Source organism: Poecilia reticulata, linkage group LG2 (assembly GCF_000633615.1).
Source record: "Poecilia reticulata strain Guanapo linkage group LG2, Guppy_female_1.0+MT, whole genome shotgun sequence".
Lineage (NCBI taxonomy): Eukaryota > Metazoa > Chordata > Actinopteri > Cyprinodontiformes > Poeciliidae > Poecilia > Poecilia reticulata.
The window spans coordinates 9,762,532-9,786,896 of NC_024332.1; the positions used below are offsets into that span (position 1 = coordinate 9,762,532).

Here is a 24,365-nt window from a genome sequence, read left to right on the forward strand (position 1 = left end):
CTGCACAGTTAAGCCCAGAACTACCCCTGTCACGTTTACGTATACATTTATTTTCATTCAGTTGACTTTTTTTCCTGATATTTCTCAAAATAACACGACATAAAATTAATAGTCTGAATTGGGAGAAATTTTCCAGTGAACAGAAGTTTTGTGGCATATTTATGCAGTCAGACTAACAGGGACTGAAATGCAATTCAGAGAAGAAAAAGCCATTACGCCAAAATTAACATAAAATCTCATTACAGTATAATTATTATACGTGTATCACATTAGAACAGATGTAGAGCATTAATTGTTTTATRCTGGCTGTTCGGTTCGTTTTTTATTAGCATTTATTGATATTTTTTTTGGTCGTATTGATCACCATTATTAGAATATAATAAAAAAAGTGACCAGACGTTATTTTTATTATTTAATTTAATAATAATAATAATAATAATAATAATAATAATAATAATAATAATAATAATAATAATAATAATAATAAAACAACTTACAAGAAGTTTTTCTAAGTTTATTTGCCACACACAATATGGCGGACAGCACTGTCTATGCTTGTGCCTGTGTATCGCGATAACTTGGAAAAGGAAGTGTCAGTCTCGTGTCATGTGATCATTCTTTTTGGCAGCCTGCCTGAGTAGCTATGTGAAAATAAGGGTATACTTTAGAGGAGGGGGTTCCCAACAAGCTCGTTTCGCTGCTGAAGATCTGATCCAAGATGCAGAACGTCATAAACACGGTGAAGGGAACCGCTCTGGGAGTGGCCGAGTTCCTCACGCCCGTGTTAAAGGTAAACTTCCAGGGAGAAGCTAGCTAAGGTAGTGGCTCATCTAGGAATAGGAACCCTTAGAAGTAAACAGAGCTGCGTTCAGTTGCATCTGTCGTTGCTTCACTCAAACACAGTTTCCTCTGAAGCTCTAGGAAATCTAAAATATTGTAGTTTTGTATATTTCTGGTTCCTAACACACAGCTTTGGTTTGTTCCTCACAGGAATCTAAGTTCAAAGAGACTGGAGTCATCACCCCAGAGGAGGTGAGAACATACTTTAAATGGTCCATCTGAACATCATAATGAGGACAAACTAACTCAGGACTGTGTGTGTTTGTGTGTCTTGTTTTAGTTTGTAGCAGCTGGAGATCACCTGGTTCATCACTGTCCCACATGGAAGTGGTGAGTGGCCACATCTGGCTGATTGGTCTTATCAAGCTCCCACATACAGTGGGGTCAGAGGTTACATTTAACTGTTTGCAGAGATAAACTCAGAGTGATTCAGAGACCTCAGGTTCAATTCAAAATACTTCCCTCATTATAGATTTCTTTTGTTTTTGCTTCTTTTTTGGTCACACTGTGATGTTCCAAATTATCAACCTAGATCAAAACAAACAGTAGTTTCGAAATAATTATTTCTATTTTTTCCCATAAACTAATCTACCTAGTAGCTTATATAAGAAATTCCATAATAAACAGCCTGTTTAAGATCTTGAATGCATTCACTGTTAATTAATGTTAAAGCACTGTTTGTCTGCAGGCATTATTATGTTTTCTGCCTGCTTCGAGTTGTCAGATAGGTTCTGATTTCACATTCAGGAAGTAATATATCTGGATATTGAAACTAAACCATCAGATTTAGTTAAGTACAGTTAATTCATGATTTAGTAAGTGATAAAGTTCTAAATTTGCATACAATTAGAATGCTTTCTGCTATTAAATAAAATTATTTTTGTAAATATTCACTAATCTTTGATATTCTAATTAGTTTGATCTGACTTATTTATGTGTCACAAAAACAAACCACTGTGTTTGATTAATATCTATGTTTATAAAATTTGATTTGATGAGTAACCACACCAACCAGGATGTTGTTCACATCCAGGAAGAGAGGCAGCTGACATGACAGGAAGTGAAACTGGAAGTTGAGTAAATATCAGGGTTACTGTAAAATGTTGTTTTCTAATAAAGATTTTTGGCCTTCTAGAAGAACTCTTGTTGGCATGGTTTCCTGATGTAACCTTGCCTTATATGAATGATGTCTCTGTTTAGGGCCTCTGGGGAAGAAGCAAAGGTGAAGCCATATTTGCCACAGGACAGACAGTTTCTGTTGACCCGGAATGGTAAGTCCAGGTCCAGTTCACACTTTAGTTCTTATCCATTTGTTCTGGAAGCAGCATTCCCATCCAGAGATGAATTTAAAGTCTACAGTCGTCGCTCAAAGAAAACCGAAGTTCTGATTCAAAGCTGAGTTTTAGTTTCTCAGTGAAGTTCTGATTGGTTCCAGAATACCAAATACGAGGACAGTTGGTTCTGACTGTTCAGCAAATATTTTAGTTTAGTTTCTGTTTTTGCTTTAGTTCAATGAATAATAATCTGATTAAGTTCCTGTTCCTTCAGTACCAGGGTGTCCTGGTTTATTTTCTATCAGGACAAAATCCTCTTTTCTTTTTTTCCCATCTACTATTGATCCTTCCTTCTTTTCTTCTTCAGTGTTTTCCTTCTTGTCCTTCATTTCTTGTTTTATACTTAATTTCTTTGTAGTTACTCATTGTTTCTTTCTTACATTATCCCATCCATTGAACCCATATTTTATATTTTAAAATGATTGTAAAGGACTGAGAACTGCGGAAAAGTCTGGAATTTTGACATGGAATGCAAAATTCCATGTCAAATATGATGTTAAATTTTGCTGTCAGTCCAGCCTTCACTCCCAAGCAGTCAGACTTCCTGCTGATGCTTTAAAGAGATCTTGATTGGTTGTTGTTTTAGTCTTCTGAAGTTCTTTAGGTTCTCAGAGTTATTTTTTTTTTTGTTCCTCTTTGCGTTAAACTCCAGATGAATAAATTTGCTCAGATTTCTGCTCCGTCTGTTTCCTACTCTTCTTCTCTGCCTCTTCCAGTTCCATGCTACAAGCGCTGTAAACAGATGGAGTATTCAGATGAGCTGGAAGCCATCATAGAGGAGGATGATGGAGACGGCGGCTGGGTGGACACCTACCACAACTCGGGTAGGAGACGCTCAGTCCAACAGAACCGGTTCTGATCAGCATGCAGTTGATCTGACCTAATCACCCGGAATCCCAGCCTCTGGTTTTGTCTATGTGGTTTCTTTTCCACACTGATGATGAAGGCTGACATGTGGGTGTGTGTCCCCCAGCAGGTGTGTTAGGCGTCACAGATGCAGTACGAGAGATTTCTCTGGACAACAACAAGGTCAGCTTCTTCACTTTGTGTTTCTGAGAATGACAGAACCAAACGTGTGTGTTATGATCAGTGGAAGAGATGAGATGGTTTGAACTTCCTGTTTGGTTCTGCTCCTTTTTAACTTCTCTGGGATTTTAGTTCAGGTATTATTTGAACTTTTGTGATGCAAATTAGCAGCTCACTGTTAGGAAAAAACAGAACCTAACAAAAAAATGTGTTGCTATGGTTACCCATCCTAATAAATGTCAGAAAAGAAAAGGTTTGGCTGCACAGCATCCAAAACCAGAAGAAATATTTATTAAAACACGCTACAATAAGAAATGAACAAATCAGAACTAACATAACATATACGTGGTGGAAAGCAGTCACTAAGCATCACCAGAGTGAAACATGGTGGTGGCAGCATTATGCTGCAGGGATGCTTTTCTTCAGGTGGAGAAAGTGGATGGAACTAATTCCTGGGGAAAAACCTGCTAGAGGTTACAGGAGAGTTGAGGCTGGACATGGTGGTGGCAGGAACATGCTGTAGGATTGCTGGTTACTAAAGGGGGGAATATTATAAATGCATGTCACACTTTTCAGAATTTAAGTTCTAAATAACACCATGGCAACAAGAGTCCATCAAGACTTTGTTGCCGTCACATTTCTGATTTTCATGGGACAAAAATGTAAAAACTTGCTGAGATAAGATTATGCAGACTGCCCTTCAGCTCCCTCTTCTGTCTGAACAGTGGAACAACATTGCTGGCCAGGATGATGATCTCTACCTGTGATGCAGGGAACCAATCAGCTTTGCAGCATTCTTTAAGCTAGTCTTTAGGGAATTAAGATCAAAGTGTTTTTCTTCGTCCTTCTGGATGGTTAGAGCACGCAGTCAGAACTCTGAATACTTTCAGGACAAGAACATGAATGCCACGTCCTCACTGTGTTGCGATGAAGACGAAGAGGAAGATGAAGATGGAGAAGCAGCGGATATGGAAGGTACCGATGTTTGAGTGTGTTGTCAGATCTCAGTGCCTGCAGCCGCTCTGACGGTGCCTTCTTGAAATTTTTCCAGAATACGAGGAGAGCGGCTTGTTGGAAACAGACGAGGTACATTCAGTGTGTTTCCTGGTGTCGGCGGAGGGGAATCCATCTGTCTCATGGCCATCTGTCTCCTGCTTCCAGGCCACACTGGACACCAGCAAGATGGTGGAAACCAAAGCCAAAGCAGAACCCGGCAGTGAGGATGCCATCCTCCAAACCAGAACCTACGACCTCTACATCACCTACGACAAATACTACCAGACGCCTCGACTCTGGCTCTTTGGATATGATGAAGTATGTAGTTGAACGCTCAAGGTGTGTAGGGTTGTGTCTAGATCTTTTTTCTCAGGGGGTCCAGGCAGGTGCGCAAACTGTAGAAGTACAGCAAACTGTACACAGTAAAACTGCAATTTCATCTAAATTTTTACCCAACAGAATACATGGATCTTTTTAGTATAACGGTGTATTAGGGTAATTGTAGATTGGGAAAAAAAGAGTAAAATTCTTCGAAATTTTGAAATTGATCGCTTGAAAATTTTTTACTTTTCAAATGTAAAATTTCCCATTTTTTCTACGAAATTAAACTAAAAGCTTCTGTATTTTTGGTGGAAATTTACTACCCCTTTTGTTATTTTTTATATACAGTGGCCCTAACATGCTGTTGTAGCTTAGCCTGTAAACTTTGCTGTAGATTTGTTTGCTATTAGAGCAAATTGTTTTAGTCACATGATTAGCCTGTTTAGCTTAGCTTAGCGGTAGACAACTCTACTTCTGCTGCGGTTATGCTAACTCTATTGAGCTCTACAACATAAAGTGAAAATGATTGGACCATAATAACCTACAAATTGCAAACAACTGTTTAACTGCCCCATTTTCTTCTTTATCAAAAAGTTTTGTTCAGTAGTTTGAGACGGTTTTTTCTTATTAAACATCAACAAATTAATGTTGATACAGACAAAACGCTAACTGATGGCCAGCTCTTTGTTTCCCAGGACAGGCAGCCGTTGACTGTGGAGCAGATGTATGAGGACATCAGCCAGGATCATGTGAAGAAGACGGTCACCATTGAGAACCACCCCCACCTGCCTCCACCCGCCATGTGTTCTGTTCATCCATGCAGGTGAGGAATTCACTTGGGACCAGTTCCTACACAGTCTACAGCACAAAAACTCCCAAACTGTTTCCATTTCTCTACAAGGTTGAGATACTTTTGTTGTGGCGTCATCTCAGACTCGTCGATAAGAACCTCACTGATATGACCTTTGTTTTCAGACATGCTGAAGTGATGAAAAAGATCATTGAGACGGTGGCTGAAGGAGGTGGAGAGCTGGGAGTGCATATGTATCCTTTAATCTTACACCATGTGATACTGACAGCTCCAAGTGGCTTGATCCAAACAAACTGCTGTGTATTCCTTTGGTTAGTTCAGTTTGCTGTGTTTCTGTGTTCTTGACCTTCCATCCTACAACTGTTTTCCTTTACTAAGACTTCCAGGTATCTTCTGATTTTCCTAAAGTTTGTCCAGGCTGTCATTCCCACAATAGAATATGACTACACAAGACACTTTACAATGTAGTTCCAACTGCATAGCAGTGCTTCAGCTAACGGTATATCTGGTCTGCTTGGTCTCAACACAACTATAAAACCGGTTTATGTTACTTTGATGCTCTGTGGATGTAGGTGTATTAAGCCACGTGATGAATCATTTATTGTATAATTTGCTTGCTTTCGGTGAGAACCCAGGCATCCATGTGATGAAAGTTAGCATCTTTACGATCCTGTCCAGATGCTTTTGATGGTTTCTATCAATTGTTCAACTCAATCGCTGCATTCTGACAACTTTAAACTGACTTATTAAACTCATCATTCCTCACTGCTTTAGATGTACGAGTCAGGTTCTAAAAAATAAATGAAGTCCAGCTGAATAAATCCTTTTGTGGTGTGCTTGTGAATGTTTGAACTGCCTTCAATTCTGGTTTGATATCCACTAATATCTGACAGCCTTTCATACTGGAGAAAGGCCTCATTATTCACTCTGCGACCTAGTAGAACGTGGCTTAAACTTGGCTGATTTGGAACACTTTAATTCTGCTGCTTTAACCCCTTGAATAAATTAGATGTAGTAATTCCTGACATGAATTGTTTGGATTTCCCCGTTGTTTGTTTGGTTATTTGAGATATTGATCACCTGCTCCCAGATTGTTGGTCTGGGGCAAGGCTCAAATAAGTTTTGAGTAACTAAAACTTTAAGTTTTAAGTAACTAATTATGCTCATTTTAACATTGATTTTAATGTTAAAAATTTTTATGCAATTAATCTAAATTTTTTGAACATACAAAAGTACAGAAGGGAACCTTTGTCTTTTCGTGTTTCTGGTATGCCGATAAATGTGATGCACAAGCAACATCCACAACAAGGGCCCTGTCCCAATACTGGCACTTCCACCGTCATTCTGCCCTTGTGTACTTCTAATGCGCATTCATGTTGAAGGGTTTGAGTGCAGTGTGTCCCACATTCTTCACACCATTTGGGTACTATTTCCGCCCTTATGTGAAGTCCGCATTTTTACGGACTTTGGCAAAGTGTATTACCCACAATTCATTCCTGCATGTGACGTTTTGAGTTAAAAGGGGGGTTTAGGGTAATGTTTAGTTTTTTCCAGTCTTTATAGAAAATTCAAAGAAAATAGCATGAAAAGGTACACATTAGTAATAAAAAAGCTTATGATAAACTGAGCAGAAAAAGAAGAAATAAAGAATATGGTCACAAACCAACTGTGAGGAAAGTAAAACAAAATGTCACAAATGCAAGACAAATTTCAAATCTTAAATTGATACTAACATATTAGTATAAATATTGGGCTTTTGTGATGTGTTTGAATTTCTTTCACAGAAAGTCATTATAGGGAAATATCTTTTTTCGTGTGCATGGAATAGAAAGCTATTTGGTTCTTTTCTGTAGCAATATGATTTTTAAACAAATGTTTTCTTTTCAGGGTAGAGGGGAAGAAAACTGATGAGTTTTTTGTAAAATTTTTTGTCTTTAAAGTCACAACATTTATTTTTTCTTTTAATAATGACATTTTAGTTACCTTTGCTTTTTATTTTACAAATGTAGCATCAGGTATATATATATATATATATTTTTATTTTTTATTTTTTTTTTTTTAACAAAATATTTTGTCAATATATTGTTTTGATTAAACAACCCCCTGACCCCCCCCCAAAAAAAACAATCATAGCAAAATCTAGACTTATTTCATGTGACTGAGGTCAAACTGTTGTGTTCACAGCCAAACAGACTTTAAAAAGAAACTGGAAGAAGAGTTGAAAGGAAATATTAAAAAAATCTAAGAAGTGGCAACAATTTATCCAAAAGTTAATACAAACAAGCCTCCATTATAATAATTCTTTTAAAAAAAAGAAATTGTTATATATATATACCTTATGTTTGTCCTTAACCTGATCTTTGTTGGCACATTAGCTCCTCTTTATACCAACTTTTAGCTGGATAAAAGAGATGGTTTTATGAGTAAAAACAAATCCCGTTTTTAATTAGTCAAATTGATGTTAAATTGATTATTAGCACATTTTAATGTGTATTTTTTGCCATCTTGGAAATATGGCAAAGTGCATTGAGCAAGCTGTCTGTCGCAAAAAAATTTAATAAAATCAGTTTTCAAAAGTAACCCTCCCGACCCCACTAAGGGACATGGGCACTAAAGGGGCAGGTGCTCAACAACAAAAAAAGGGCCCATCTAACTACATTCTAGGACAGAATATTAACAAAGCCTCTCTGCTTTCAGAGTTTAATAAACAATGATAAATTACAAAATTGTGACATATACAATCAAAGCTAACGAACATCTCCATATAGAGCATAACACTATGCCTATGTAAGATATTTTATTAGTAAGGGAAATAAATGTTTATGTTTGGTAAAAATGAGTTAATTAAAAAAAGCCTTTTAAACAAAACTTTTTTTAAAGGAATCATTACAATTCCACAAGTTTTGATTACAATTTTATTTTACTTAACTGAGTTTAGTTTTTCTTTTCCATTGAATAATTGGGAAACACATTTAACTTCATACTCTGTGAACTAGACCCTAAACTTAAAATCTGGGTTGAGTTTTTTTCCCTTCATTAATGACACTTTTATTACATTCATTATATCTATCATGGTAATTCAGGGTGAGTTATTTTTAATTCTAAATAAATATCCTTGTTGGACTTTTATTTAAGTGTTATTTTACTTCAAGATACATTTACATAACCCTGGAATAAATGAAATGTACATTATGCAGCAAAGGAAATGAGAAGATCGGACATATATCCATTATGGAGATGATCGGTTTTGGACGGGCGATGTTCCCCATTGCATAAGCGATACTGAAGAATGACTGATATCATTAACGGTACAGGGAAGAAGCTGTTAGTTATCTTGCTTTGCTAGCAAAATCGTTAGCTAGCAGCTAGCTAATAGCACAACAACAACAGCCTAATGTCTGTATGATAAAAATAGTGAATCGATAGATAAGAACAGTTTCTCCTCACCTGGTTGTCTCCTCCACTCAGTAGTTCATCAGAGAAAGGCAGACGCAGAGGCCTGTCAGTGTCTGTTGTATTTCATTACCTCTCTGTTTAAACCGTAACTCCGAGCTGAAGCAGAAACATATTTCAACGTTTTCCGTCATCTGACAAGTAGCAAGTCTACTCCACTTTATTCACCAAAAACTTTTTTTTTAATTAATCAAAAACTGTTCTGTAATCTGGAACGTTGAGCTCCGCAGTTAGCCGCTTTATCACACTGCACGAGAGGCAACTCGTCAGGCGTCACAGGCAAAAGGTCAAAGGTAACAAGGTGACCGGCTTATTATGTTGTACAAAAAAGAAACAAAAAAGCAAAGAATTTTAGCACATGTTTTATGTGTCAGAAAAGGGCTTAGGAAATAATACCAAAAAAATAAAAATTAAAATAAAATAAAAAAATAGACCAAAAGGGCACTTTGGGGCAAGGAGCAAAAAGGGCAGGTGCTCAAGCACCCCCACTCCCCCCTCTGTACGTGCCTGGATAAGAGTGTATAGAAAATGGATGGGTGGATGGAATTTTCAAAAGTAAATTATTGAAATCATTTTTGTTTCACTCTACTGAACATGTGTGATTACATAGAATTTTCTGTATTCAACAAGCCATAGCAAAACACATATGACTTAGGAAAGCTAAAATACATTTACTGTACATTTAAAATAATTTGTTTTCTTGTAGTTGTACTTTATAGTAGCACAAATGCCTAAACACTGACCAGTCCCTCCATTTTGGATGTGAAGTTATGACACAGAGGCGTACTGTCCCATTTCTCACATTTTTGCTGCTTGTAAACCTGCGCACTCGAACCCTTATGTGCACTTCAATTGAATGCACACTTCACAGAGGGGCGTAGGCTGCGCACTGAGCCTTGGGACCGGGCTAAAGATGACGGACAATGAAGCCTCCTCTCTTGGCCCACTGGAGGGATAGTCTTTGCTTCAAACAATGACCTGATTGGACGATGGAAAATACTACCGTTGTGTTCAAGTTGTGCTAAAAGGAGTTAGCCTATCAGCTAAGCTGTTCAAGACTAAAATAGCATCTCAACGCTAAACAATGCTAATGTCAACTAATGAGGAAGTCAACATTTCTAAAGTAGGATTTTTTTCCCCCCAAAGAAGTTTCATGAATATCCCACCACTAATCATAAAAAGGATTGAGTTGATTTGAGGTGTGGCGCTCATATTTGAAGATTTTGCTGTGAAAAGACAACATTATATAAAATCATAATAAAATATGTGGAAGTTTGTGATTTGTGACAAAATAAAAGATTATATAAATTTTTCTAAAACGAACCCCGTACTTTAAAACTGATCCGTTCATTTTTATTCTAGCTCAGGAAGATCAACTCCTTTAGCTGCAGTTCATCTTCAGAACAGCTGGGGCGGTAATTTACTCAAACCAGATTATTGCAGAGTCCAGTCAAAAATGAGAGAAACCATAGAAGCAGAAGCGCTTGGAGGTCGAAACGAACTGGTCCACGATGTCTGCGGTGTATCCCACTGTCCTGCTGTGTGTGTACGGCTTCTTCTCCAGCCTGCGGCCGTCGGAACCTTTCCTCACTGCTTACCTGATGGGGCCGGACAAGAACCTGACGGAGACCCAGGTGAGGTTCCCTGCTGGGGGTCACAGCTGCTCTTGCATCACTTTCCAGCTTGTTTCCTCACACATGTTTGGATCTGACTGGTTCTGGACCTTCGAAGTAAAGGAGAATTGGTCCCGCTTGTTCGTGGCTTCTTGCAGCTTCTCTAGGTATGAAGTTATAGTTGTAAAGAACTTCCTGTTGTTTTTAAAGAACCCACGTGCTACGCTGCACCGAATTGACGTTTTCCAGACGAATCTGACCTGCTGTGTTAACGCAGAGCTTCTGACCCAGTTCTTAACTTTTTATATTCTGGTTCCAGAGACGCACAAGTTTCTGTAATCCGGAGAACAGACTGGTCAAACCTGAACTGAATTATTCTCCACTATATATAATTTAAAAAAATAACCAAACTGAGTATTTGGTTCTTTTTTTAAGCCCCTCTGTCATTTGACAGTTTATAATTAACACCTTTGACTGGCGCACATGGAGACATGACAGACTTTACGCAAAGAGGTTCATCGCAGAGGCAACTAAAATCAATCAATAAAAAAATCCTTTCTGAATATCATCTCATGGACACTGAACTAAAWGCGTCTTTCTCACCGGGAGCTGGCAGCRTGTTGAAGAGTTATGGACACCTTGRTWAGGAAGCTYATTGCAAACCTTTAGTTGAAATGGCGCCTTTAACTCCAGTCTCCAGTACAGAACAGAGAAAACTAAAGAAATGCAACGTAGAGCTATCCATTTACAGTCTAAACAGAGGAGCCAGCAGTTAATTTTGAGGAAATAAATAAAGGTGCAGAAGTTAATTAGATCCAAGCGCAGTGTGTTCACAGCAAATCCAGGAGGCCCAAATTAACTTTGTCAGATTTGATTTCAACACTTTTAAAGTGTCTATATGGGTCCACACCAGAAAGTGTTAATTTAACTCTTTTTGGAGAGTTAGTACCTTAACTCTTATAAAGTGTCAAATATCAAATCTGCTGGAGTTAATAATTTAACATTTACTAACACTAATTCAGTGTTAGATCTTAATATTGACTCTCACAGAGTATTTTTTTAACTTCATAAGAGTTATTTGTAATTAATATTAAATAGGTATTTTATTGTTTTGAACTTTTAAAAATTCTTTTTAAAATAAACATTTATTAAATAGGCAATGATTTTCTCAAAATGCATTTATTTTAAAACGTGCACCATGATTACAAAACATATTACAACGTGGAATAATGTGCATATTTCACATGTCACTTTCATTCACATATTGCTTATCAAATGAACTGACATATCAGCTGTGCTTAATACATTTTTCTTCCATACAATAAGCATGAAATTGTTCAAAGTACAAGGTGGAGAAAGTAAAGCAAGCAGTTAATGTAATATGATAGAGCACATTTTCTTTTAACAGGTAGATTACTGGATATTACATTACATAACAGACCAACCTGATACTCAGATCCATCATTTCTTATCCAGTTTCTGTTTCTGTTGATAAGAGTCAGTTCCTCTCTGACTCCACCAGAGAGATGTCCACTCWCTAACAGATTGTCTTCAGGTTGTTGGGCTGTTAGTGACGTTTGGCCGGAGACACCAACATGCTCCTCTACTGCATCAGACAGACTTCTGTCTCTGAGTAGGACAGTCAGTGTCGGTCTCTGGATCATAACAAACAAAAATCATAACAATGAGGAATGGAACGAAGAACATTTTTACTACAACAAGTCTCAATTACAGAAATGTAGAGTTTCAGAGATATTAATACTTACATAATCATTTTCTGAGCTTGAATCTTCGAAGAATCCATGAAGGGATCGGGAGGGAGAGGTTAGGCTGACGACTGGAGATTCATCCTCAACCAGACTGGATCTAATATATACACAAAGGCAATAAAAGGATTAAAACATGCTGCAAAACGTATATAAGAAGACAGAACAGCGGGAATAATGCTCTCAACGTGAAAAAGCCTTTTACATTTTTTTCAAAGGAAAATAATTGATCAGAAAGGTTGATAAATCTGACCAATATGCATGTAAATGTTCAACATCATGAAAAAACATACTGCAGATTATTACGGATCTGTTCAAGTTAGCCAAGAATTTGATTGAATGTTCACCGGCTTGATTTTTTCCAACACTTATACTCCGCTGACATTCGGCATGCTAAGGTAAATATGCTAACTAACACCGAGCCGTGTGGCAAACGTGACGTCTATCATACAGGTTGAGCTCAACTCAAAATAATAGTTATAAACCATCTCAGAAACCCCCCCCCAAAAGAAATAACTTACCAAGCGTGATAAACACCTCAGACATGTGGAAAGCAAATAGTCCTGAAATAACTTGGCTTCTGTCGCTTCGCTTTGGTGGGAATCTGTGATTCTGGGAGCGGAGTCAGTGAATTAACTCCTTCAGTGTTGGAGCCGCTGGTGGAGTTCAGAGTTAAGAAGTAAAGAGTCATTGATTCCATTTTAACAGCTCTAGATTTCATACGGAAACACTTTGTTTTAACACTGGATTTTAACTACTAATAATATACACCCCAGAGATACATAAACAGAAAGTGACTCTATAAGAGTAAAATTAACTCTGCTTTTGCACAAAGTCTACTAACACCAAAACATTTAACACTTTTGAATTTGCTTTGTACGAGTACAAGTATAAAGGAGGCTGGTATCACGCCTGATATAAATCTATATATTTATGTCATCACATGGATTTATATAAAGTTTTATACATTTTCTTTTCATATATCAATATCATATATTTATTATTGTTTTTCTTCTTTAGATATTAAGTTGGGTTAAAATGATTCCAAATAATGTACAGGAATGACCTGGTGCTGTTACATGTCAATCATTTCAGGGGGGCCATTGGGGGGGGCAATCAGATGACAGGGGGGSCACCCCCACCCCACTTCTGGCTCCGCCACTGTCCCTGATAGATGATTAATACGCTCTGTTGCTGTTCTAGATCTGTCATAATTTTGGATTTAATTGATTTTTTTGGTTTTGGGTGTGGATCATGAAAGGGAACCAAGAATTTTGTTTATCACAGTTTACTCATGAGTTACAATTTCTAATTACATTTTAATAAATGAAAATATAATGTACAAATATCTGCATGTTGATTTATGTGATATTTAGCATCAAGGTTAGTGACCAGTAAATCCAGCTGACCAGATATGTTGCTGGCTTGCAGAGCAGGAATGTATGGCTCTTGGGAAATTACTTCTTCTACATCCACATGTTCCTTCAGTTGTTGAGTTTCATTATGTTGTTACTCTGTTCATTGCAAGAGATTTAAACATAGCAAAGCAAAAAAATCTACTGTTTTTCTATTCTGAAATACACCAGTAACTGAAAAAAAGATGAAGCATGTGTTTTGATGTTAAAGATTTCCCCCAGAAAACTCGCTAAGGCCGGTGGTTGGGTGCTAGGGCAGTCATTCAGCCCATCACGTTTTTGAGTTAAAAATGTTTTAAGTTTACATGAAATTTGAAAATATCACTTGATAATTATGTGTTATTAAAAGATTGGAAAATTAATACCTGAACACAAACTATGAAGTATTCAAATTGCAAACATTTTAAAAAGACTTTAAACAAATAAGCAATGCTTAACCTTGTGGGGCCACAAGGAAAGCCTGTTAGCCCACCAGGCTTATAATACAGAGCGGGAAACCCTGATGTTTAAATATATCAAATTTAATTGGTAAAATCTTGTAATTCATTCACTTTTCTTTGTCTTCAGAAACACTTGGAATAAAGTAGATTTTTTTGGCATCAATTTTAATTTTACATTCACTGCATTTACACAATAAAACATACGTCCATAAACTTTTTTGATTCTTCTAAACCACAGATAGAACAGGTTGTTGGCTGATCCATTAACACACTAAAAGTGTCAGGTTTTAGTTTTGCTTCTTTGCTAAAAAAATTTATTTTGGTGCATCCTAAACGAAAACAGTTTTAGTTGCTGTTATGGCTAATGAGCCATACTTTGGAAGGTGATTGTGTAAAACCAGCACGTCCGGTGTGAGTGTGTGAGCAGCACTTCTCCATTATAGTCGTACTGTTTGCAGAAGGAGGCTCACACACACTTCATTCAGATTTTGATAATCTCTCAAAAAATGTCAGCTTTCTTGCTAATCCTTTAAATAATGACCTTCATCAGGTTGTAATGTGGACCAGCAACAAATCTGTCAACATGAAACGGTTCTACATTTGATCATGTAGCCACATCATGTTATGTTTGCATCGGGAAAGGAAGAGAATTAGTAGCTAATAGAAAACAAGGCAGAAGCATATGACTGTTCTAAATCTAATGTTACTATAAAACTGWTACTRTTTCTTGTGCTGTGGTGAAACATGTAACAGTTTTTCAGTGCTGTTCTACTAACACAGATGTTGATTGTTCAGAGCTCAACTTCACATCTTGCTGCTAATTTTTGATTCATAAGGTTTGACTTGAACTAAAACCAAATAAAACTGATATAGATGCTTTAAAACTTTAGACTAAGAATACATTCAGAGGAGGTTTCAGTATTGAACAATAATACCAAACCATAGTTTAAGAAAATCTTTTGGTTTTCCACAAAGTCCAGTATTAGAAACCAAGTTTTTATTTTGCATTTAACTGAAGTTTGGAGTCCAAACGAAAGGTATAATTGTTGCTGATTGCAATTTAAAATTGTAATCAGTTGTAATAAATTTTTGATTGATTTTTCAGTTTTGACAAATTAGCACATCAGTAAAACATACAGATCAATCTTTGGAGATTTTGTCTTTGGTCTTTTGGAAGCAATAAAATGTGAACAGTTTTATTATAGTCACTTCTTTGTAAATATTACAAGTTTTGTGTGATTTTCTTCAGGAGTCTAATAATTTGACCTCACTATACTGATTAAACTTGTATAAAAATACATTTTCGTGAAATAAATTAACAGGTTTTTTTTTTAGTTTTGTAGGAATTAATTATATCAAAAGCAGAAGCAAAGCCACACTGAAAAACACATTCTAAAATATAAATATGGAGTTTTCTGGGGGAAATCTTTTTTTTTCTTTTATAATTCTAAGTTAAAAATCTGTTTCTTGTGTTCTCTGCAGGTTGTCAATGGAATCTATCCCATATGGACATATTCCTACCTCGCCCTGTTGCTCCCAGTCTTCCTGGCTACAGACTACCTCTGCTACAAGCCGGTGTTGGTACTGCAGGCCTGCAGCCTGGTACTGACCTACGCCATGCTCTGGAAGGCCCACGGCATGCTGGCCATGCAGCTGCTGGAGTTTTTCTTTGGGTTGGCCACAGCGTCGGAGGTGGCCTACTACTCCTACATCTACAGTGTGGTGGAGCCAGAGCTCTACCAGAGAGTGACCGGTTACTGCCGCAGTGTCACTTTGTTCGGCTCGGCYACTGGGTCACTCCTCGGTCAGCTCCTGCTGTCGTTGGCCAAAGTGGAGCTAGTGCACCTCGTTAAGATTACGCTGGCGTCAGCCACCGTGGCCTTCGTTGCCCCCTGGTTCCTCCCCATGCCCAAGAGGAGTTTGTTTTTCCACATGAGTCCAGGAGTAGTTGAGGAACCTGCAGCTGGCTCCAGTCCCAGCCCTGATAAGGTGGAGGATTCAGAAAGCAGAGCGCCCATGGTAAGAAATCTACATGTCTTGACAATTTATTGGAAGATTGTGTGTTGTGTGAAGAAGGGAACTCTTTCTCTTTCAGATATCCAGGTCATCCGAAGCAGCAGGTGGCAGCAGTGGGCTTGTGCAGGTGTTATGGATGCTTTTCCATGACTTCGTGGAGTGCTACAGGTGTCGCCCCCTGCTGGCATGGTCGGTGTGGTGGGCCCTGGCCACATGTGGCTACTTCCAGATTATCAACTACGCTCAGGCACTGTGGGAGAAGTTCTATTCATCCCAACACCATGAAATCTACAACGGCTATGTAGAGACGTTGTCCACGCTGCTTGGTACGGCATCTGCTTTCATTTATGAATTTCTAGACTGGTGTTTTGCAAATTTCAGACATGACAAGTCAATTCAATCTAAGTCACACTTAGGAGGTAAATCAAATAAAAACAGAATATTCCTTCTTGGTAACCATTGTTAAATGTGGAATAGTATGGCGTTTATTAAACTGTTTAACTAAATATACTGATATACTGAATATCAATACTACCAAGAGAAACTGCTTATGAAGCACTCTTCCTGTAAGATTCTGGAAGTAGACTTTAGTTTTGACGTAAGACAGAAAGTATTATTATATTTTTTTAATATGCTGGTTATTGAAAGCTGTTTAAAGGACCCCATAACAACACTTTAATGTTCCCATTTTGGCTTGACAATGGGAGAAACAGACAAGATGTGATTACTAAACAATCCCTCAACAAATTGCTAGCAGCTAACCACTACAACTCCGTGTTCAACATAGAAAGATTTTGACCAGTCAAGCCACATTTTGATGAATCTTCACTGGACAGACACTCTTTCACAGTTAAGGTTTAACAGTTTAAGATTCTCAAAACTTCCTCAACTTGTAAAAGTACAAAATGGCAACAAGCTTAGCACCTTAGCAAGGCTAACGTTAGCTAGATTGCTGTCAATTCTCAAAATGAATGAGCTACAGAAATGTGAGATGTTATTAATATCCCAGCTGTGAGCACACTTCCGCTAATCTGCTGATGCGCTAATAGAAGAGCTAGTGTCATTTAGCGTTTTTGCTAACTTTGAAAATGCTTTATGTAATTAGTTTCCCTAAAATAATTTTTCTGAATAAATTCTAAAGCACTCATTTACTTCTAATGAAAACTACCAAAAGTAACCTGGGCTGTTTTAATCAAACAGGGTTATCCCCTTGATGTGACAACCACTTTCTTTCCTTAATCACAGCCATCTACAGGGGAGTAAATACTTTTCTACAGCACTACAACAAAGTCATATTCCGAAAAAAGTGATTTCTTCATCCCTGGTTGTTCTGAGTCCAGATGTCTGAGTTGTGTTGTGTCCTGCAGGCGCTCTGGCTGCTCTGCTGGTGGGCTGCCTCCCAGTGGACTGGACCCACTGGGGAGAACTGCTCCTGTGGGTCCTCTCCCTCCTCATGGCCGCCTGCGTTTTCATCATGACCATACTGAAGAACATCTGGGTGAGCTACAGTTCCTACATCATCTTCAGGACCATCTACATGCTTCTCATCACCGTGGCAACGTGAGTCTAACTTGGCTTAGAAAACCACAGTGTGAGGAGGAAGCATCAGAATCTGATTTTGAGCAATTCTTTGAGACCTTAAGAAAGAAAAGAGGGAAGGCAGAAAGGAGAAGTGTGCCTCAGTGAATCCAGATTGCAGCAAGCAGCTTTTGCTCCATCTGAAGCTTCCTGCTGTTTCAGCATGAAGCACCTGCAGCTTTTTTTGCAGCATGTCAACATAGATGAGGTGGAGTACTGCGCTTGGTTTCAGTGTTGCTCCCTGACCTCCAGGTACCAGATAGCGGCCAGCCTCAGCATGCAGAGATACGCTCTGGTGTTTGGAGTCAACACGTTCGGTGCCCTGCTGCTCTGGACTCTGATCACCGTGGTCGTGGTGGACTCAGCCGGACTCGGCCTTGACGTTGTCACTCAGGTAACATGTCGGCTGTTTAGTGATGTGAAGAAAGCTTTGCTGATGCCAGAGTTGTGTTTAATGGCTGCCTGTTTGGTCACGCTCCCTCAGTTTTTCATCTACGGAGGCTACTTCGCAGTCATCTCGGTGGTCTTCCTCCTGGCCGGCCTCTACAGAGTCTTCTCCTCCAGGCGGACCATGCAGGAAGTCAATGGAGACTCCAGCCCTCCTCCAAACGGTGCCGTGACACAGTGAATAATTCACCTTAAAGCATTGAGTGGACATTGAATCACTTTTTCGGAACAAACTGAATGGGGGCTTTTCATAATGTCATCATATTCTGAAGCGGACTGGACCTGAACTTCTTGATCCACCAAAGTATTAATGGTCCAAGTTTTCCTCTGAGCCGAGTAATTTCAGGTCTGAGTGATACAGACCTGAAACTTAACCACAGAAGTCAGTGGGTTTGTTTTCAATAGAAATAAAAGCAACTATATTAAGTTTTTATATATAATCCTCAGGTTTTTTGCCCTTAACAAGATGCCATACAGTGGACTCCCACTTATTACTGATTCAGTATTTGCAGATTTTCAGTGAAATTTAACACCAACATTTGGTGTTTAAACTGTTAAAATACAGTTAGAAGTGTTTTTAGAGGAGGTTTGACACTCTGATTTTGCACTCTATCTTAATTTCTAAATGTGAGATATTCTTTGATGCATTTATGGAAACGAGGATGGAAAGTCAAACCTCTAACCAAACCATTTTTTAACCTTAGTTATTAGAAAGATTTGGAAAAGCTTCGTTTTCCAAATCTTTCTGCCTCCTGGGGGTGTCGATGCCTGGAACTATTTAAAGTCGGTTAATTTCCTGATCACTTTGGGAGTTTATAAAACTGCTTAACTCAGCTGGATGACGCATATGATGACATAATGAACAGCAACCAATAGTTATTTAGCTTCTGCAGCTCTGTGCAGTGTTTATAGCAATTTTGTGACCTCTACTGTTGCAGATGGGAGAATGAATGGGATGGCTAAAACAAGATTCAGATGATGTCTCTAAAACATGCTGTATTAGGAGCTGCTATCACGTGACAAACTCAAATCTGAACAGCTTTAATTAATTTTCTTGGTAATACTTTATTTGAAGGGGGCTGAATAAGACTGTCATGATACTGTCATAAACATGACATAACGCATGTCGTGAACATACATAAGCCTTCGTGAATATTTGACTGTTGTCATAAAGCATCATTTGGTAAATTATGACACTTTTAATACAAAGTTGACAATATTCAAAATGTCTTTGTTATGACAACTTGACATTAACCAAGAAATCATTACTGATATAAATTTGTTATAAAAGTATTACTGATTGCACTTTAAAAATTAGGTAACTTTATGTTATTAAAGGTAAAATTTCAACAGTAATGATTTCTTGGTTAATGTCAAGTTGTCATAACAAAGACATTTTGAATAATGACAACTTTGTATTAAAAGTGTCATAATTTACCGAATGACGCTTTATGACAAGTCATAAATATTCATGAAGGCTTATTCATGTTCATGACAGGTGTTATGTCATGTTTATGACAGTCTTATTCACCCCCCTTCAAATAAAGTGTTACCATTTTCTTCATGTCTATCAATTGAAATGGTTAAAAACTAAATATTCAATGTTTTTATGTCCTTGTCAAATTATTGTATTTATCATATTTATAAATAACTAGTATGTTTGCATATTTTTATTTTTTAACTTTGACCCTGTTGATGATGCACAGGTTTGTCATAAACATGGTTAAAGAAGAGAAACATAAAATTTTTAAGGTGTTACTTGGGAGCAGTTCACTATTTGGAAAACATTTTTATATAACTATGTTTACATTTTGTCTTGGAAGGTACAATTTAACAAGGTGCACATTTTGGTTATTATGTGGAATATATAACATGAAATATTTCACATGTCTTTGGGAGTTTAGAAAATATCCTTAAGTTATAGAACTTAAGGATAGACGAGCCCCCAAAGAATGACCAGCCAAAAAAAAAAACAAATGTGTGTTGCACTGGCATATGGGATAAGTTAATTCAGTCAAAGCAGTCAGTGTGACTGTAGTCTGTTACTCAGATTATGAGATTATAAAAATTGTCACCGTTGCTTATCAAACAGGAGCATCTCAGGAGTCTCAGTTCTAAATGTTAAAATTACTTGAATTACAGCATGTTGTAGAAACGCATCATCAAACCCTTATTTTATCCTATTCATACATAATGTAGTCATTGGGATTAAAGTGTGCATAAAATGCACTGAGTATATTATAGCAATGGTTAGATTACCATAGACGGTAGATATTAACTGTCCTAGATTACATTTCATACATAAAAAATACTGTCTGATCTAATGCTTCCTACTGTTAAAAACTTGTGTTTTAGATAAATTAAGGTTGGCAATTGACAGAAAAACATTATCTTGTGTTTTTGGGCTGTAATAGAAACCAAATTCACTACAGTACCATATTAAGTGTTCTACCGTTTGTTACCAGCCAAAATGACTTCATATTACTGTAAATGTGTTTTTTCTCTTTCTGCGAGTCTGTAGACTGTAATGCACTAATTAACAAAGATGTATACTTCCATGTTGGAAGTAGTGGTACTGAGACGCACAATTACTGTTGGCAGGTTTTCACTGAACACTACATTGTGAAACTTGAAATGATCCCCTGCTCCTTTGTCATTTGTTGTTGCTGCTTTTAGTTTTTGTTTAGTTGATGACAAATTGCACTGAAAAGCTGCTTTAAAATACATCAATGAAGATAAATGTTCAGTAAGGAGAAGTAATTGTGTTTCTACTTTGCTTCTTTTTATCCATCCATTTTCTTTACACCCTTGTCCCTTAGTGGGGTCAGGAGGGTTGCTGGTGCCTATCTCCAGCTAACGTTCCGGGCGAAAGGCGGGGTCACCATGGACAGGTCGCCAGTCTCTTTGCTTCTTTTGTCAGAGGTAAATATTTCATATAATTAGACAAACTTAATCTGAAGAAAAATATCAGCTTTCAAATGATTTCATTTCAGGGGAAAATTATCCAACCCAATATGTGAAAAGTATTCACCCTCTCACCTTATGTCATGAATTCTTTATGAAAACAAAAACACATTTTTTGGAAAGTTTTCAAAGCCACGTCTTAACTCCATAAACAATTCATGTGTGAAGACCATTAATGCAGCTAAATTCAGATTGACCCCAAATTCCAGCAGTTAAGAGTTGAACAACCATTCCTCACGATTAGAGGTGATTATTTATTCTACACCCTCAGGTTAGTTCATACCATTCTTCTTTTTAATAAATAAAATCCTCGTTTAAATTCTGCTTTATCTTTTTATTCAGATTATCTGTGAAGATAGTTTGATCTGAAATAGGTGTGTACCGATTGCCGATCACTGATCTTTAAAAAGCCTGACCTGCCTATAACGAAGTGTAGGGTCAAAGCTGTTAAATTGCCAACAGTGGAGCAATTATTGTTAACAAAGCATGTGTAGACGTGACCTGGTGGGTGTGTCTGTCAGTCCCTTCCGCCATGAGACAGCTGAATTGGACAGTAGCTGATTTTCAAACCTTTACTTCCTTTGTCACCCAAGTATTGGCCCAACACAAACTTAAAATTAAGGAAATCGAGGCCAATTTTATGGCCAGGCGAATTATCAGTGCACCCCTGATCTGAAACATTCATCTCTGTCAAGCAAAAATGGATCCAATTTATGAAGAGGCAGAAAGAAAAGTTCTTAAAGAGAAAAACAAAACATTTTGAACTTTTTGTTTCACTGTTGCCAGGTGTTCATATGTGATGAAGCAAAATGACCAAATGAATTTTGATATAATCAGAGAATATAATCCCAGAATTCCTTGCTGTGGCAGCTTAATGCCAAAGACTGTCGTTTCCATTGGCTCGTCTGACATATGCAGTGGAGGGAAGTAACGAAGTACAAGTACTTCGTTACTGTACTTAAGTACAATTTTCGTGTATCTGTACTTTACTTAAGTAGATTTAATAATGGATACTTTCTACTTTTACTCCACTACATTTTACAGTATCTGTACTGTAAAATGTAGTAACGCGACACATTTCTACAAAAGTATTGCGTTACTCGTTACATCCAAGTCGCGTTGCGCTTTTTGTCCGTTAAAATGTGAAGTTCAGGGATTTAAGGTGGTGCCGTAAAATCCAAACAATAACGTGACTTGCGTGTCTGTTGTCACCCATCGCCTCCCCCTTTACTGGCACGCGGAGCTCCAGACATGCGCAGTGGTTTCCTCTGAGSGGAAGAAGATGTCTGTCTAATCGTCAGTAATATAATAGCGCTGCATAAATCATAGATATGGCGACATGTAAACTCAGCAGCGCTTCGCTTTCACAGACGGTGGGGACTTTGTCCAACTTTTAGCGTCACTTCGAAGGAAAGCTTAAAGAAACGTAAGCTCCGTGGACGTGATGCTAGCAAAGCTAGCTGTACAGAGACACATGTTGCATCTGCGATGGAAAAAAAAGTTGTCACTCATGCGCTAATTATTGTGTGGAGGTGTTGACTGAGGTGTCGCAAATATGGGACAACGCTGTGATCAAAGTCTGCATTGATATGACATTCAGGAACGATCCGATTCTTCTGGACGGATCTTTACTGATTAAATTTATTTCAGCTCTAAGTATTTAATATCTAGGTGTTTTATGGGAATGTGGATCTTTCAGATCAATTTGAGAAGCAATTTTGATAGGTAAAACTTAATTTTTTTGTGTCACGTAGCGCAGGGCGCTGATCTTGACTTGGTCTTGGGTAGGTGGTCTTGACTACAACTCTGCTACGTGGCTCCTCGGTTGCATGTCCTCCCCCACCCACCTTCTTTCCATCCCCTTTCTGTTGGATTTCTTTAAAAATAAATGCCACTAGTGGCAAAAAAAAGTGAAGTTCATGCTGTTAGGACAGGAGACAAGATGTTTCCATCCCTGAAATTATGATGCATAGAATCACATATCTAAGTCTAAACTATGTTACAGAGAGTAAACATAATAAAAACATGCTTTATCTGTGGCATTGTTCATTAAAATGGCACATTTCTGATGTATTAAAATTAAATACGATTGGTTCACTTTGATATTGTATTAGGGATTAGGTAATGCATTCAGCAAGTACTTTTACTTTTAATACTTAAGTATTTTTAAAAGCCAGTACTTTTTTACTTTTACTTAAGTACAAATGTTAATGTGGTAGTTTTACTTTTACTTGAGTACATTTTTGTCTGTGTATTTGTACTTTTACTTAAGTAAATTCTTTGAGTACTTTCTCCACCACTGGACATATGAATGTACAACTAGACACTACTCCTTCATCACTCGTCTCTAGATTTAGAGATGTCTAATTGAGTTGCAGTGTTTGCCTTATAATCTGTTTCTATGCCTATTGATTTCACATCTGTCATCTTTTGCTTTGAAGTAAATGTTTCAGGCTCTTGTAAACTTATCGAACAATCTTCACAGTTAACATGAAATTTACTCTATTTGCTGAAGGGCAATTATTTTAATATATGCAAAAGACAACCAAATACTTTTTATACAATGTAAAAATGTAATTTTGTAATATATATATGTTGAATAAATTCTTTTTATACATGTGGTCATTGTGTTTCATTTGTTATCTGAACAGGTGTGTGTGTGCCATCAGACTTTTTCCTGTCTTTGGTCTGTTAGGGTTAGCAAAAATATTTAACATTTTTGTTTTAAATTGTATTATTTTCTTAACATTTTACACACTGTTTATGACTTTTTATACAATTTGCAAAAATGAGATGATGTCAAAGTTAAAACTCATGTGAATATGCTGCAGAAGCTGGTAGGAGAGTCTGTGAAACACGTCCTGCAACAGGAACTGAAAGGCCACTCTGAGAGGAAGAATCAATTAATCCGAAATCAACATGAAAATCCAGATTATCTCTTAAAATTGCTCTCTGGTATGAAAACCCTAATATTTGGAGACGTCCCTTGGTAGAGATTGTTACATTTGGATAATAAAGGGGGAAGATTTCATGCCTTAAAGAAACCATCCAGTGTAACAGTGGTGGAAGCATCATGTTGTGGGGCTATTTGCTGCAGGAGAGATTGGTGTACGAAACAAAGATGAGAAAATAAATATGGAAATATTGAAGGTAATGAAGGATGTTTTAAAAGTTGTTTGACACATATGTCTATCAAAAACCTGAAGGGTAGCTAGCTCTAGGAGTCTCTAGCCCCATTACGATAAGCTTAACAATAAACACAAAAATGTTTTTCAGGCTCTTGCATTGGTTCTCCATCTTTGTTTTCAAGAGAAAATTTGATGCACTCCAGGAAGCTTCAACCAC

At 37.5% G+C, this 24,365-nt stretch overlaps 2 protein-coding genes across 5 annotated transcripts; both read left to right on the forward strand.

The window, feature by feature from the left end:
- Positions 1-597: 597 nt before the first annotated feature.
- On the forward strand, positions 598-6,162 carry atg3 (autophagy related 3). 3 transcript variants are annotated; one of them, XM_008429855.2, is made up of 12 exons: positions 598-790; positions 991-1,032; positions 1,121-1,170; positions 2,041-2,111; positions 2,891-2,998; positions 3,148-3,203; positions 4,091-4,175; positions 4,252-4,286; positions 4,362-4,514; positions 5,213-5,340; positions 5,493-5,561; positions 5,715-6,162. In XM_008429855.2, exons 1-12 carry the CDS (start codon positions 719-721, stop codon positions 5,794-5,796), a joined length of 951 nt encoding a protein of 316 aa, XP_008428077.1. In that variant the 5' UTR covers positions 598-718; the 3' UTR covers positions 5,797-6,162. The 3 variants fall into 3 exon arrangements, with proteins under 3 accessions (XP_008428077.1, XP_008428087.1, XP_008428067.1); XM_008429865.2 differs by having other exon boundaries at positions 3,151-3,203; XM_008429845.2 differs by lacking the exon at positions 5,715-6,162 and having other exon boundaries at positions 3,151-3,203; positions 5,493-5,708.
- Positions 6,163-10,215: 4,053 nt separating this feature from the next.
- slc19a2 (solute carrier family 19 member 2) lies at positions 10,216-22,019 on the forward strand. Of its 2 annotated transcripts, XM_008429886.2 has the most exons (7): positions 10,216-10,415; positions 15,498-16,034; positions 16,111-16,357; positions 17,399-17,591; positions 17,862-18,003; positions 18,094-18,220; positions 20,876-22,019. In XM_008429886.2, the coding sequence occupies exons 1-7, from the start codon at positions 10,293-10,295 to the stop codon at positions 20,911-20,913; spliced, it is 1,407 nt and encodes a 468-aa protein (XP_008428108.1). In that variant the 5' UTR covers positions 10,216-10,292; the 3' UTR covers positions 20,914-22,019. The 2 variants fall into 2 exon arrangements, with proteins under 2 accessions (XP_008428108.1, XP_017163677.1); XM_017308188.1 differs by lacking the exon at positions 20,876-22,019 and having other exon boundaries at positions 17,399-17,529; positions 18,094-18,178.
- Positions 22,020-24,365: the final 2,346 nt, after the last annotated feature.

Excerpts from the sequence above, each read along its gene's own strand:
- atg3 (XM_008429845.2), top strand. The coding sequence starts at position 719 with ATGCAGAACGTCATAAACACGGTGAAGGGAACCGCTCTGGGAGTGGCC. Across the intron at positions 4,515-5,212 it reads GGCTCTTTGGATATGATGAA|GACAGGCAGCCGTTGACTGT; the intron begins GTATGTAGTTGA and ends TTTGTTTCCCAG. Across the intron at positions 5,341-5,492 it reads TGTTCTGTTCATCCATGCAG|ACATGCTGAAGTGATGAAAA; the intron begins GTGAGGAATTCA and ends CTTTGTTTTCAG.